This window comes from Archocentrus centrarchus, chromosome 10 (genome assembly GCF_007364275.1).
Source record: "Archocentrus centrarchus isolate MPI-CPG fArcCen1 chromosome 10, fArcCen1, whole genome shotgun sequence".
Lineage (NCBI taxonomy): Eukaryota > Metazoa > Chordata > Actinopteri > Cichliformes > Cichlidae > Archocentrus > Archocentrus centrarchus.
In genome coordinates this window covers 7,434,320-7,446,662 of record NC_044355.1, presented here as the reverse complement: position 1 = coordinate 7,446,662, position 12,343 = coordinate 7,434,320, and the positions used below count along the sequence as shown (strand labels likewise).

At 38.6% G+C, this 12,343-nt stretch overlaps 2 protein-coding genes across 2 annotated transcripts; both read right to left on the bottom strand.

The window, feature by feature from the left end:
* Positions 1-3,462: 3,462 nt before the first annotated feature.
* LOC115787157 (uncharacterized) lies at positions 3,463-5,376 on the bottom strand. Its single transcript, XM_030739735.1, has 6 exons — positions 5,334-5,376; positions 4,858-5,178; positions 4,415-4,774; positions 4,115-4,231; positions 3,750-3,799; positions 3,463-3,659 (listed from the first exon to the last, which is right to left on the bottom strand). Exons 1-6 carry the CDS (start codon positions 5,374-5,376, stop codon positions 3,543-3,545), a joined length of 1,008 nt encoding a protein of 335 aa, XP_030595595.1. The 3' UTR covers positions 3,463-3,542.
* Positions 5,377-8,562: 3,186 nt separating this feature from the next.
* Positions 8,563-10,928, bottom strand: LOC115787459 (signal-regulatory protein beta-2-like). The gene is made up of 6 exons (XM_030740183.1): positions 10,871-10,928; positions 10,433-10,753; positions 9,989-10,348; positions 9,155-9,271; positions 8,776-8,825; positions 8,563-8,684 (listed from the first exon to the last, which is right to left on the bottom strand). Exons 1-6 carry the CDS (start codon positions 10,911-10,913, stop codon positions 8,577-8,579), a joined length of 999 nt encoding a protein of 332 aa, XP_030596043.1. The 5' UTR covers positions 10,914-10,928; the 3' UTR covers positions 8,563-8,576.
* Positions 10,929-12,343: the final 1,415 nt, after the last annotated feature.

Here is a 12,343-nt window from a genome sequence, read left to right as displayed (position 1 = left end):
GTCTTACTGATGGCCTCAAAGATTTCATGGTTGACTGAAGGACCAAAAGGTGCCATGGTCAAAATCATCACCCCTCCATTAGTGTGATTGACAGTCCAAATAAACCATACCTGTTCACTGTTTTTATAACTGAACTGTCACAAATATTAATCTACTAACTGACGCCTGCAGAGTCTGAACTGCAGCTCTGCGTTTTTGGTTTGTTTGTTTTTGGGGGTATTTGCACTTTCTCTGAGCATTGCACCAGGAGATGCATGCACCAGCAGGAGATGGTTGAGGTAACTTCCATCCTCTACACTCAAATCAGAGTAGCATTCTCACTGTGTCACAAAACCACAATGAGCTGGAGGTTATGAGAAGTTTGAGACTCAACTGACACACATTTACCAATGAGACAGAGAAGTCTTATGTGAGCCTACAGGGCAAAAACTATGTGAATAAAACAGCTGAGACTTGAATTTAAGATCTGAGCAACCCAGTAACTGTATATCTTTGGACTGTGTGATGAAACCGTAATACCCAGAGAAACATGCAAACTCCACCACACAGAAAGAACTGGGCCGAGGTGGTTTTGAACCCAGGACCTTTTAGCTGGGAGGAAACAGTGCTAACCACAATGACACCATGCTGCCCCAGGTAAAAACACAAAATAGAAAAATATGTTTTTGTGAGCTGCTAAAAATACAATGCTGTATCTTGGTGGCAAATGACACAAGTATGAGTGCTCTCTCACCCTCCCCCCATCTCTCATATAGATTTACCTGTCAGTTAACCACATTAACTGACCATCTTTGTGGCCACATTTCCTTTTATTGTGCCTGGCAGCTTCTCCTAAAGTCCACAGGTAAACACTTTCCCTAAAGTACAAGTTGTTGGGCAGTCTTTATTCTCCAAGCTCGGGTCCTCTCTGCCAGAGGCCTGGAAGCTTGGGGGTTCTGTGCAGTATCTTAGCTGTTCCCATAACTGAGCTCTTCTGGACAGAGATCTTGGATGTCGTTCCTGTCATGACTGCTGCGGCAGGCAAGGCAGAGAGGACCTCAATGCAGGACTCAGAGACAAGAGTTAACGTGTTCTTCTGTAATTTTGTAATTTTGTAATATTGTGCTATAGTTATAGCTCTAATATCTCTGTATATTTGCAATTTGTATACTTGTATATTGTCTTATAGTTTTTATACTTATTTGTTTTTTTCTGTAAGCACGAAGTACCGCAGCAATTTCCTAATGCTGTGAACCTGTTCACCCATATGGCAATAAAAACCTTCTGATTCTGATTCTGATTCTGATTCATTTTAATAAACACAACTCAGGGTTACAAGGCTGGATGGGTGCCAGGAAACTAGAGAAACTCGAAAAACTAAAGCACACAGCAGGACCATCAACATAGACGCCAACACTGACAAAGACAAAAGCAGACAATAAATACACCAGGGATGACAAGGGAACAGGTAACAGGTGAGGGGCACAGCTGAACATAATTACACTGGGAAAGAAAACTAAACACAATGCACAAGGAACATGAGGCTGTCAAAATAAAACAGGAAGTGACCAACTCTAACACACACACTCTAACACTCTACCTGACACGGAGGGAATCTAAACAAGGAAACAAAGGGAAGGGAAACTAAACACAGAAGAGCCAAAACACGGGAACAAAACAGACACAGGAACACAAAGAAGGGACACCTGAGTAACATTCAAATAACTAAATAACAGAACACCCAAACAACAAACAGAGAAACAAAACTGCAAGACAAACTATGAAACACAACCTGAAACAAAACAAAACTGCAAAAAAAGGAACTAAACACACTGGACCTCCGGCCCAGAACAATGACAGTTCCTGGAATCTGTTGGAGCCATTCTCTCAGTTTGGGGGTCACTGCCCAGAGTGTTCTGATTACCACAGTGACCACTGTTACCTTCACCTTCCACATAATCTTTAGCTCTTCTGTCTCAAGCTTCTCAAGTTCTTTCTTCTTGCCAACACTTGGTATTGCAACGTCTATCAATACGGCTTTCTCCCTTTGCTTGCCCACCACTACGCTGTCCTATTGGTTAGCCATCAAGTTCTGCATAATCTTAGCACCCCACCCCCAAGGAAAAAAAACAACAAAAAAACCCAACACACACGCACATACAACCCCATTTGCAGGACCACAGATTCTTATAAAGAAGGTCAGGAGTTGCATTTTGTCTTTGTATATTGAGAGACAGCATATGATAGGATGCCAAAGGAGGACCTGTGGTATTGTTTGAGGGAGTCGGGAGTGGAGATGATGGTAGAGGACATGTGTAAGGACAGCAAGAGAGTGCTGAGGTGTGTAGTAGTAGAGAGATGGGTTCAGGGATCAGCTCTGAGCTTCTTGTTCTTGTTTGCAGTGGTCATGGACAGGCTGACGAGATCAAACAGGAGTTTCCATGGACTATGATGTTTGCAGATGACATTGCAATCTGTAGATTTTAATTATGTATATTTATTTTGTTTTGTTTTTTTTTTTTAGGCAGCACAGTGGCGCGGTGGTTAGCACTGCTGCCTTGCAGTTAGAATACCATCTGGGAGGCCTAGGTTCCATTCCACCTTGGCCCGGGCCCCTCCCTCTTTCTCTGTGTGTAGTTTGCATGTTCTCCCTGTGTCTGTGTGGGTTTTCTCCAGGTACTCTGGTTTCCTCCCACAGTCCAAAGACAGTGTTGTCTGTCTCTCTGTGTTGGCCCTGCAACAGGCTGGTGGCCTGTACAGGGGGTACCCTGTTTCTCACCCTATGTCAGCTGGGATAGGCTCCAGCCCCCCCACAACCCCAAATAGGATAAGCGGAAGTAAATGGATGGATATTTGTTTTTAGTTGATTTCTGTTAGAGAGCGCTTTCTATTTACACTAAAAATTAATTAAAGTGCAGACAGCATGGCAGTGCGGTGGTTAGTGCTGTCGTTTGAATCTAAGCTGGGGCCTTTCTGTAGAGTTTTTGTCTTTGTGGGTTCACTCTGAGTACTCTGCCTCACACAGTCCAGAGACATGCATGTTGAAGTTAGCTGGCGATTCTAAATTGGCTGTAGGTACTGTATGTGACAGCGGGGATAGGCAACATTAAATGTTTTTTAGAAATGTTACTTTAAACATGCAAATGAGGTGTTAACACAATATTCTGTAATATTTGTTCAGTTACAGAAAATGTAGTACAATAAACACCTAAATGTGTATTTAACATCTTTGTTCCCAGAGAATTTATTTCAAGCAAAACAAGTCAAAATCTCAAAACTGACTCCATAATTAAATAATTCATTAAACATAAAATAAACTTCTGAGGCATTATGTGTGCAATTTTTTTAATTGCAGAAAGCATGACAACCAGTTAATACAGCTAAAATCAGTGATGACAGAACTGCAATTAGCTTTCATGCTATGGGAACCCAAATATTGTCAGTGATGATTAACTAAGATAAAAACCAAATATCGAGGCCAAAGATTTACAAACATAAGATGTGTAACAAGATGTCAGGATCATTTTAAATTTTTGCTCAACAGCTCAACAGTGTCGTCAACATCAGCATTTAACTTGAGCGTAGACACTGTCCTCTGCACACTCTCTCTTCCTTCTTCCTCTTGTTTTTCTTTCAGAGAAATTCAGCGCAGCATAGTTTAGTTCTTCATCAACTACAGTCTGTGCAGTAATTTAAAAATAGGTGTCAGTGTAGTGATACAGAAATCTTCTGACACATTTAAGTGAATAACAACAATTTTCATTACTTACCGTCTGCCGTAAGTTGTCAGTTTGTGTATCTGGTATACAATGTTCTGCTCCTAAGGATAAATGAAATAATAACAATAAACATACGTAATAGTGAAATTTATTTAATATGGCATTTACCTTAGGCTTTATTTGTACAACTAAAGCTGGCCTGAATAATAATGTGTACAAAGGAATCACTATCTAGACCTCAGTGTTTGTAGATTCATTAACAGTGTGTACAGTAATTTAATCTATATGGTTTTAAAGATCTTATATTGTGATTATGCACATAAAATAAAATGCATAAAGGTTTTTCTTTTAGTCATTTAAATATAACTTGAATAAGTTTAGTCTATTAAATGTTTTTAGCTTTGTGTAACGCTTACCTTTAAATTGTTTACATATTCTTTGGTTGCAGATGAGGAAAATATTTCCAGTGACAGAAATGGCCAAACAGATTATTAATATGGTCATCTGAATAAATCCTGACTGTGTGGATGGCACTATAAAAAAAAAAAACAAGCAAAAATAAATACATAAATAAAATTTCAACAACCCTTATCACTTCTGGTATCAACACAATTGGTGTGTAACTTCCAGTATTGAACATTAATGTCACCTAATGATGAGACTGCTGTGAATGCAATAAAAATTATATAAATGAATTAGATCAATGATAAAGTTACCTTGAATATCCAGTGTAGTTCCATTTCCAAATAATATCTCCCCACATGTGGCCACAGCACAGTAATAAGTCCCAGCATCAGAGGAGCTGACGTTCTTAGAGTAGCGAAAAACACAACTCTGCTGAGTCTCAGATCTTGTCTCGTATTCATTACGTCTGTTTTTGTGAGTGTAGATGATGTTTGGATGAGATTTATCTGATCCAGCTCTGAACCAGAGGACATTGAGATCTCCTGGACATGTCTTGTCCTCAGAGTCAGAGAAGACTGAACACTGGAGAGTCATTGTGTCTCCTGGACGGACTGGATTTGGTTCTATCAGCAACTGACTGACTGTATAGTTTGATGTCCTCTGAGTGTTTCCTGTGTAATACAAAACACAAAGACATCCTTCAAAACATGGTAAAAACTATTTCAAAGTTTGTAAAAGTATGACCGTTTATTACCTTTTACTAACAAATATGTTCCACTCCATGTAGTTCCAATCCATTCTGTGTTCACGCAGTGATAGAGTCCCTCATCCTCTTGAACTGTCTTCAAAATGGTCAGGCTGGTAAAATTCTCATCATCATTTACTCGAAATCTTAAACTAGAAAATCCAGGATCATATTCAGCTGTAGATTTGATCAGTGTAAGTATTAATTTAAGACTATCCCCAACGCTCTGTTTGTACCATTTGACTCCTCTACTGCTCAGCTCTTTGGGTATAGCACATGTTAAAGTTGCTGGTTCACCAACCTGAACAGTTTTCACTGGAACCAGAGAATCTGAATTAAGAGAAAACAGAAAAATTAAACTCTGTTTGATGTGGTAACTTTGCAGTGTAAAATATTTTCTCAAATAGTCTACATGCGTCTATTTGACATGTAAATTATTAACTACAAATATATTTAGACAAAATTTAACTAAAAAAAGCACTTACATCCCCGGTGAAGCCAGAACACTGTAATCCATAAGACGATCATCTTCACACTGCTTCTTTTGGGGAACTTTACTGGTATTTTAGTGAGTGAAGGAGGTGAGATGATTGTATTAGGTCAGATGGTAAACTGTATCTGATTGGCTAACACAGAACAGATTCAAAAGTAGACTTCCTGTCACATTTACCTCCTCCTGCACTTTGTAAAACCTATCATCTCTCTTTCATCTTCTATTGCAGTTGTCCAGATTGTTCAGTTTTTCTTTTGACTGTACTTTTGAACCTTGCCAGTATGATAGTTATCTTTATTCTTAGATTTATGTAAAAAAGAAAAAAAATACCTCAAATGAATCACATTTCAGAGGATATTTGCAGGCTTGATATGTCATTGGTCAGGGGTCATGACAAAACAGAACCATTTGGAAAATTTGTAGTAAATTTCATCAGTATTAAAGAGAGATTTCAAATCACACGTTAACCCCATGGTGGAGCTAGAGTTAAATCCAGAATGATGCTGAACTCAGACTACAATATTTTAGCTTTTACAGGTCTTAAAGAACAATGAAAAATATTAAAAATATATTTTAGTTCACAGCAGAGAGAAACAGAAATAATGGTAAGAAATAATGAAGTGATGCTACAGTTTCTGCAGTTTGTTAATTATTGTTAATTATCCAAATGGTAAATATATATCAGTAAACCTTGATTTTGCTCAATATATACTCAAAGCCTGTTTCATTTTTAATGTAAAAGCAATAATATAACACTTTCTTGTCTCACTGACCACTCAAAATGCTTTAGAACACAAGTCACATTTTTAACAATACATTTATCCACCATTTTATTCTATACACTCAAATCGGCCAATTTAAAAAAGCTAAACATGATCCGTGTAGGCAAAGCTGGAACAGAGGAAATCGATTAAGAAGCAGAGAGAAGATGCACTCTCCTGAAAGAGCAGCTTCAGCTCGGGTTAATAACAGGCACCATAACTAACTACCCCACTGCTGTGCTGCTCATTTGTAATCTGTGAGTTGCATAGAGCTCCAAAACTAGAAACATGCAATCATCTATCAATTTTCTGCCACTTATGTCTTGGGGGAAACAGTTCAAGCAGAGATACCAAACCACAGCTCTCTTCTCAGTATGGCATGTCCCCATCTGGTAGGTGTCATCCTAAACAGATGCCTGAACCACCTCTGCTGGTTCCTTATGATGCAGAAGGGAACTAAGGTTGACCCCAGAAGTTCTTTCTGCTGCTTATACCTGTCATTGCCTGTGATTTCTTTTTTTTTTGATTAGGCTTCAAACGGGGCTCAGTAGTTTTATATTTAAGTGAAAATTATGACCTTGAAGAAGTCACATATGAGTGAGATGATGCAAGCAGTATTAAGAAAATCTAAACAATAAATATAATGTGAGGAAAAGTGTATTTTTTAAATCTCAACTCAAAGCACTTCATACAACACATTTGCATTTACCTGTTCACACACACATTCATACAAGCACTGTTTTCTATATCAAAGTGCTTTCTATCTAACATTCACACACATTCATTCTCTGATGGTTGCATCGGAGAGCAACTTGGGGTTCAGTATCTTGCCCAAGGATACTTTGGCATGCAGACTGGAGGAGTCAGGAATCAAACTACCAACCTTCCCATTAGTAGATGACCTGCGCTACCTCCTGAGCCACAGCCACCAAAATAGGACTGCTACTAGTGTTCATGAGCCTGTTCCTTTTTGTTATGTATCCGATCAAGCACCCCAAAGACTTTGTGTTCTTCTGCCAGCAAATTCAAATACTACTTCTCTTTCTTTGCTGGACCTCTTATAGACTGCTACTGATTACAGGCCAACACTTTCTGAGGCTGTGTGTGTTGCTGTGCCAACCCCTCCAAAGACTGCTAATGTTTCAATGCCCGCATCTTTTGAAACTGTAGCTTCACCTGAGGCCTCCTCTGTGCCTCCTCATCTTGAAGATGTTTCACCTCTCATCAGAAAGGCCTTTGATGAGAGGTGAAACATCTTCAAGGTGACAACTGTTGGTGCCATTAGTCAGAAATGGAAGAAATATAAAATTACCATTACTCTCGGTCTGGAGCTCCATGCAAGATCTTTCCTTATAAGGTAAGAATGATCTTGAGAAAAGTGTTGGATCAGGACAAAACTGTATGCAAAGATCTTCTTAATGATCTGAAGGGAGTTGGGACTACAAGAACACCACTGGTAACACACTACGCCATAATGGATTGAAAGCTTGCAGTGCACCTAAGGTCCCCCCTGCTCAAGAAGGAATATATACAGGGTTGACCTAAGCTTCCCAGTGAATATTTAAATGAGTCAGAGAAGGCTGGGAGAAAGTGTTGTGGTTAGATGAAACTCTCTAGCATCAACTTGACCCCATCATGTTTGGAGAAGGAGAAAAGCACATTAAGGTCACTGAGTGTTCTAGCCAGTCTCCAGACTCAGTCCTATAGACAATCTGTGAAGGGACCTGAAGCTTCAAGCTGCCAAGCAGCAATCAAGAAACTCAAAGGATTTAGAGAGTGTTTGTAAAGAGGAGTGGACCAAAAAGTCCTCTGAGGTGTGTGCAACCCTGAAGGCCAACTTCTACAACAAACATCTTACCACTGTGCTTGGCAACAAGGGTTTCTCCCCCAAGTGCCAAGTTGCTTGGGAATCACAGTCATTTCACTCAATGACACACAAATCAGTTTATGACTTTTATGTAATGTGTTTTTTCTGGACTTTTACATGATATTCTGCCTCTCTTCTTTAAAATGAAACTACCATAAAGATTAGAGACTGTTCATTTATTTTTGAGCAAACTTCAAATTTAGAAGTGGATCAAGTAATTATTTCCCCCACTGTAGGTAATGAGGAGATGTTGGGTTGGGATGGTGTTACAGAATGCAGTTGAGGCTCTGGGTAGTACTGAATAGCTTAACGATGGCTGAGAAAGTACAGCAGAAGTGCTGAGGGAATCTGCCTAGAAAGTACTTGTTGTATAATCTTGACAGAGAAAAGAGGACAAGGAGACTTGGTGGCGGAATGAGGAAGTACAACATTAAATAAACTTATGAGGCATTATGTGTACAGTTTTCTTTTAATTGCAGAAATAATGACACAATAACTGTTAAATATTAAGATAAAAAACAACAAGAAGTAGTCACAAATATAGGCAGTGTAACAAGACATCAGTGTCAATTTAAATTTCAAGATATGCTCAACAGTGGCATCAACATCAGCATGCGACTTGAGAGTAGACGCTGTCTTCGGCAAACTCTCTCTTCCTTCTTCCTCTTGTTTTTCTTTCAGAGAAATTCAGTGCAGCGTAGTTTAGTGCTTCAGTCTGTGTAATAATTTTTAAAAAGTTATCAATAAAGTAATACAGAAAAATTCTAACATATGTGAAGTGAATAACACAAATTTCCATCACTTACTGGTTGGTGTGAGGTCTCAGTTTGTGTATCTGATATAGCACTTTCTGTTCCTAAGGATAAATGAATGAGTAGTAAATATATAATAGTGAAATTAACTTAATATTGCATTTCCATTAGAACCTATTATTAATAAAAAATCTCACTGATAATAATCAATTATTTGTCAAACTTAAGCTGGATTGATTGATGAAGTAATCACTATGGAGACCTGTGCATGTAGTTTCTTTATAATACAATGATTGAATCTTTGTATTACAGCAGCTCATGTAATGTGACTCTCTTATGAAATAGGGATAAATATTTGTTCTTTTTAATCATTTAAATATAATTTGAATAAGTTTAATCTTTATAATGTTCTTTAGCTTCTTGTAACACTTACCTTTAAATTGCTTATATAGTCTTTGGTTGCAGATAAGGAAAACATTTCCAATGGCAGAAATGGCCAAACAGACTATTAATATTGCCATATGAATAAATGATGACTGTGTGGATGGCACTATGAAAAAACAAACAAAGAATTAATTCTGAAGAATATTTATCACCCCAACTGGTATCTGACACTGTCACAGTGTTGCAGGATAGAGGACCCACAGATGTGTGGAGACAAACTGCAGAAAGAGAAAGTGAGCCTTTGTGTTACCTGACAAAAATACATAGAAAGTTCACATACATGAGGTAAACAGAACTCAGAGCTAGAAGAGAACACACTGGAAACTGTAACATGGACAAAGAGAAGACATCACTACTTATACTCACAGACACACCAAGGGCTAATCAGGGGAATGAGACACAGCTGGGGAAAACGAGGAACATGTGACCTTAACAAGACAGTGGAAGTAAAACTAAATGCAAAACACAGGAGACAAAAAGCTACCAAAATAAGTCAGGAAAAAGCATTAAGCACAGTAGGAACACTGAGGGAACAGTAAGTATTGACAGGAAATACAACTAGAGCACAAGAAGAAGCACTTTAAAAAAACAAAACATGAAAACCAGGAACTGCTAAATTTCAAAAACTAAAAAACACTGAATCCAAAGCCCACAATCATGTTAGTATCAACATATTTGGAAATAACTTCCAGTGCTGAATAGTAATGCCACCTACAGATGAGATGACTGCGAATGCAAAAAAAAAATTACTAATAGTTAATTATGACCAATTGTTTGAAACATAAATGTTAAAGTGTAATTGATAGATCAGTGATAAAGTTACCTTGAATATCCAGTGTAGTTCCATTTCCAAATAATATCTCCCCACATGTGGCCACAGCACAGTAATAAGTCCCAGCATCAGAGGAGCTGACGTTCTTGGAGAAGCGAAAAACACAACTCTGCTGAGTCTCAGATCTGGTCTCATATTCATTACGTCTGTTCCTGTCAGCGTAGATGATGTTTGGATGAGATTTATTTGATCCAGCTCTGAACCAGAGGACATTGAGATCTCCTGGACATGTCTTGTTCTCAGAGTCAGAGAAGACTGAACACTGGAGAGTCATTGTGTCTCCTGGATGGACTGGATTCATTTCTATCAGCAACTGACTGACTGTATAGTTTGACACCCCCTGAGTATCTCCTGTGTAATACAAAACACAAAGACATTCTTTAAAACATGCTAAGAAACAATTTCAAAGTTTGTAAAAGTATGACAGTTTATTACCTTTTATTAACAAATATGTTCCACTCCATGTAGTTCCAATCCATTCTGTATTTGCACAGTGATAGAGTGCCTCATCCTCTTGAACTGTCTTCAAAATGGTCAGGCTGGTAAAATTCTTATCTTTATGAACCTGAATTCTTGTACTAGAAAATCCAGGACCATAATCACTTGTAGATTTATACAGTGTGGCTATTAGTTTAAGAGTGTCCCCAACGCTCTGCTTGTACCAGTTGACTCCTCTACTGCTCAGCTCTTTGGGTAAAGCACATGTTAAAGTTGCTGGTTCACCAAGCTGAACAGTTTTCACTGGAACTAAAGAATCTGAATTAATAGAAAAGTAGAACTCTGTTTGACATGGTAACTTTGCAGTGCAAATCTATTTGACATGTAAATTTGTTAACTAAGAACATTTTTTATACAAAATCATAAAGCACTTACATGCTTGTTGAAGACAAAAGAATATAATCCACAGGACAATCATCTTGACACTGCTTCTTCTCAGGGACCTTACTGGTTTTTCAATGAGTGAAGGAGGTGAGAGGATTGCTTTAGGTCAGATGGTAAACTGTAACTGATTGGCTAACACAGAAGAGATTCAGAAGTACACTTCCTGTCACATTTACCTCCTCCTGCGCTTTGTAAAACCTATCACCTCTCTTTCATCTACTATTGCAATTGTCCAGATTGTTCAGTTTTTATGTCGAGTGTAGTTTTGAACACTGCCAATATGATAGTTATATTCTTAGATTTATGCAAGACATACCTCAAATCTACCACATTCTGCATTTGAGAGGATATTTGCATGCTGGATATTTCATTGGTTGGTAGTCATGACATTTTGCTTCCTGGAGTGTTGAAGAGTAGACTGAACCAATGCCCGGTGCTCAATGGAGATAGTTTAAACTTCTCTAAAGAACTATTTGATGGTTTTGGCAGCAAATGTCATCAGCATTAATGAGATATATTAATAGAAATCATTTAATGGGCCAAGATAGGTTTTCTTTATCTGACTCGTTGAAAACCTCTGCTGGCATTACCCAGTCACAAACAGGTCATACAGGGCAATGAAAGTCAGTAAAAAAAAAATAAAAAATTCTGCGGAAAGCTGTTAAAAGGTAAAACCTGTGTATGTAAAATCTCACCACTAGATGTCAGTAGATTGCAGTCAACTGAATTTTTTTTTTTTTTTTTACCCCCTACCCAGTTCAAGTGCATATTCATAGCTACCATGGCCGCTATACGACAAACACATTTTAGTAGGCAAGCGAGATCAAACACACGGAATTTAGACTGTACCACACAGTAGCCATGGCCGGCCACTTTGTGTTTCCCCATAACAGCTGCTGCCACCCACCGTGTTTCTGTTATTGTTTGTTCATAAAAACATTTTCGTGTCAGTGTAGGCTGTCAGTCTGTTCTACCGTAGCTGACAGCATATCGAATGAGAAGTGTCCATGTCTGTTTACTTTGGAGGAGGTGATAAAACTTTGTGAAAAGAGTCTGATACTGGTTGATGAGTCAATTCTGTCTAATGGTAATGACACTGTCACGGCCGGGGAGGAAACAGGCGAGGAATGGCTGACACGAAGGACTCCAGAAGTCAGCGTAACTTAAAAGGGATTTATTTAAGCAGGGGAAAAACAAATACAAAAATCTTGGAAGGGAGACGACGGGCAAACACAGGGAACACACGGGCACACAACATCAACGACGCGACAAGGAACACATGGAAACTGAGGGCTTAAATACACACTGGGTAATCAGGGCAAGAGGAAACAGCAGGGAACAACAGGTGAGGCAAATGAAACTAATTACACAGGGGAAGCAAAGCTGAACACAAAGCACAGGAAAACCAGACTGTCAAAATAAACAGGAAGTGACAAACCAAGGAACATACTGACTAAACACGGG

Bases quoted from the DNA above. Each gene is read 5' to 3' on its own strand.
- LOC115787157 (XM_030739735.1), bottom strand. From the start codon at position 5,376: ATGATCGTCTTATGGATTACAGTGTTCTGGCTTCACCGGGGAT. The intron at 3,800-4,114 runs GTAAGCGTTACA...ATTTATCCTTAG, and splicing joins AATATGTAAACAATTTAAAG to GAGCAGAACATTGTATACCA. The intron at 3,660-3,749 runs GTAAGTAATGAA...ATTACTGCACAG, and splicing joins CTGACAACTTACGGCAGACG to ACTGTAGTTGATGAAGAACT.
- LOC115787459 (XM_030740183.1), bottom strand. From the start codon at position 10,913: ATGATTGTCCTGTGGATTATATTCTTTTGTCTTCAACAAGCAT. The intron at 10,349-10,432 runs GTAATAAACTGT...TGTATTACACAG, and splicing joins AACATATTTGTTAATAAAAG to GAGATACTCAGGGGGTGTCA. The intron at 8,826-9,154 runs GTAAGTGTTACA...ATTTATCCTTAG, and splicing joins ACTATATAAGCAATTTAAAG to GAACAGAAAGTGCTATATCA.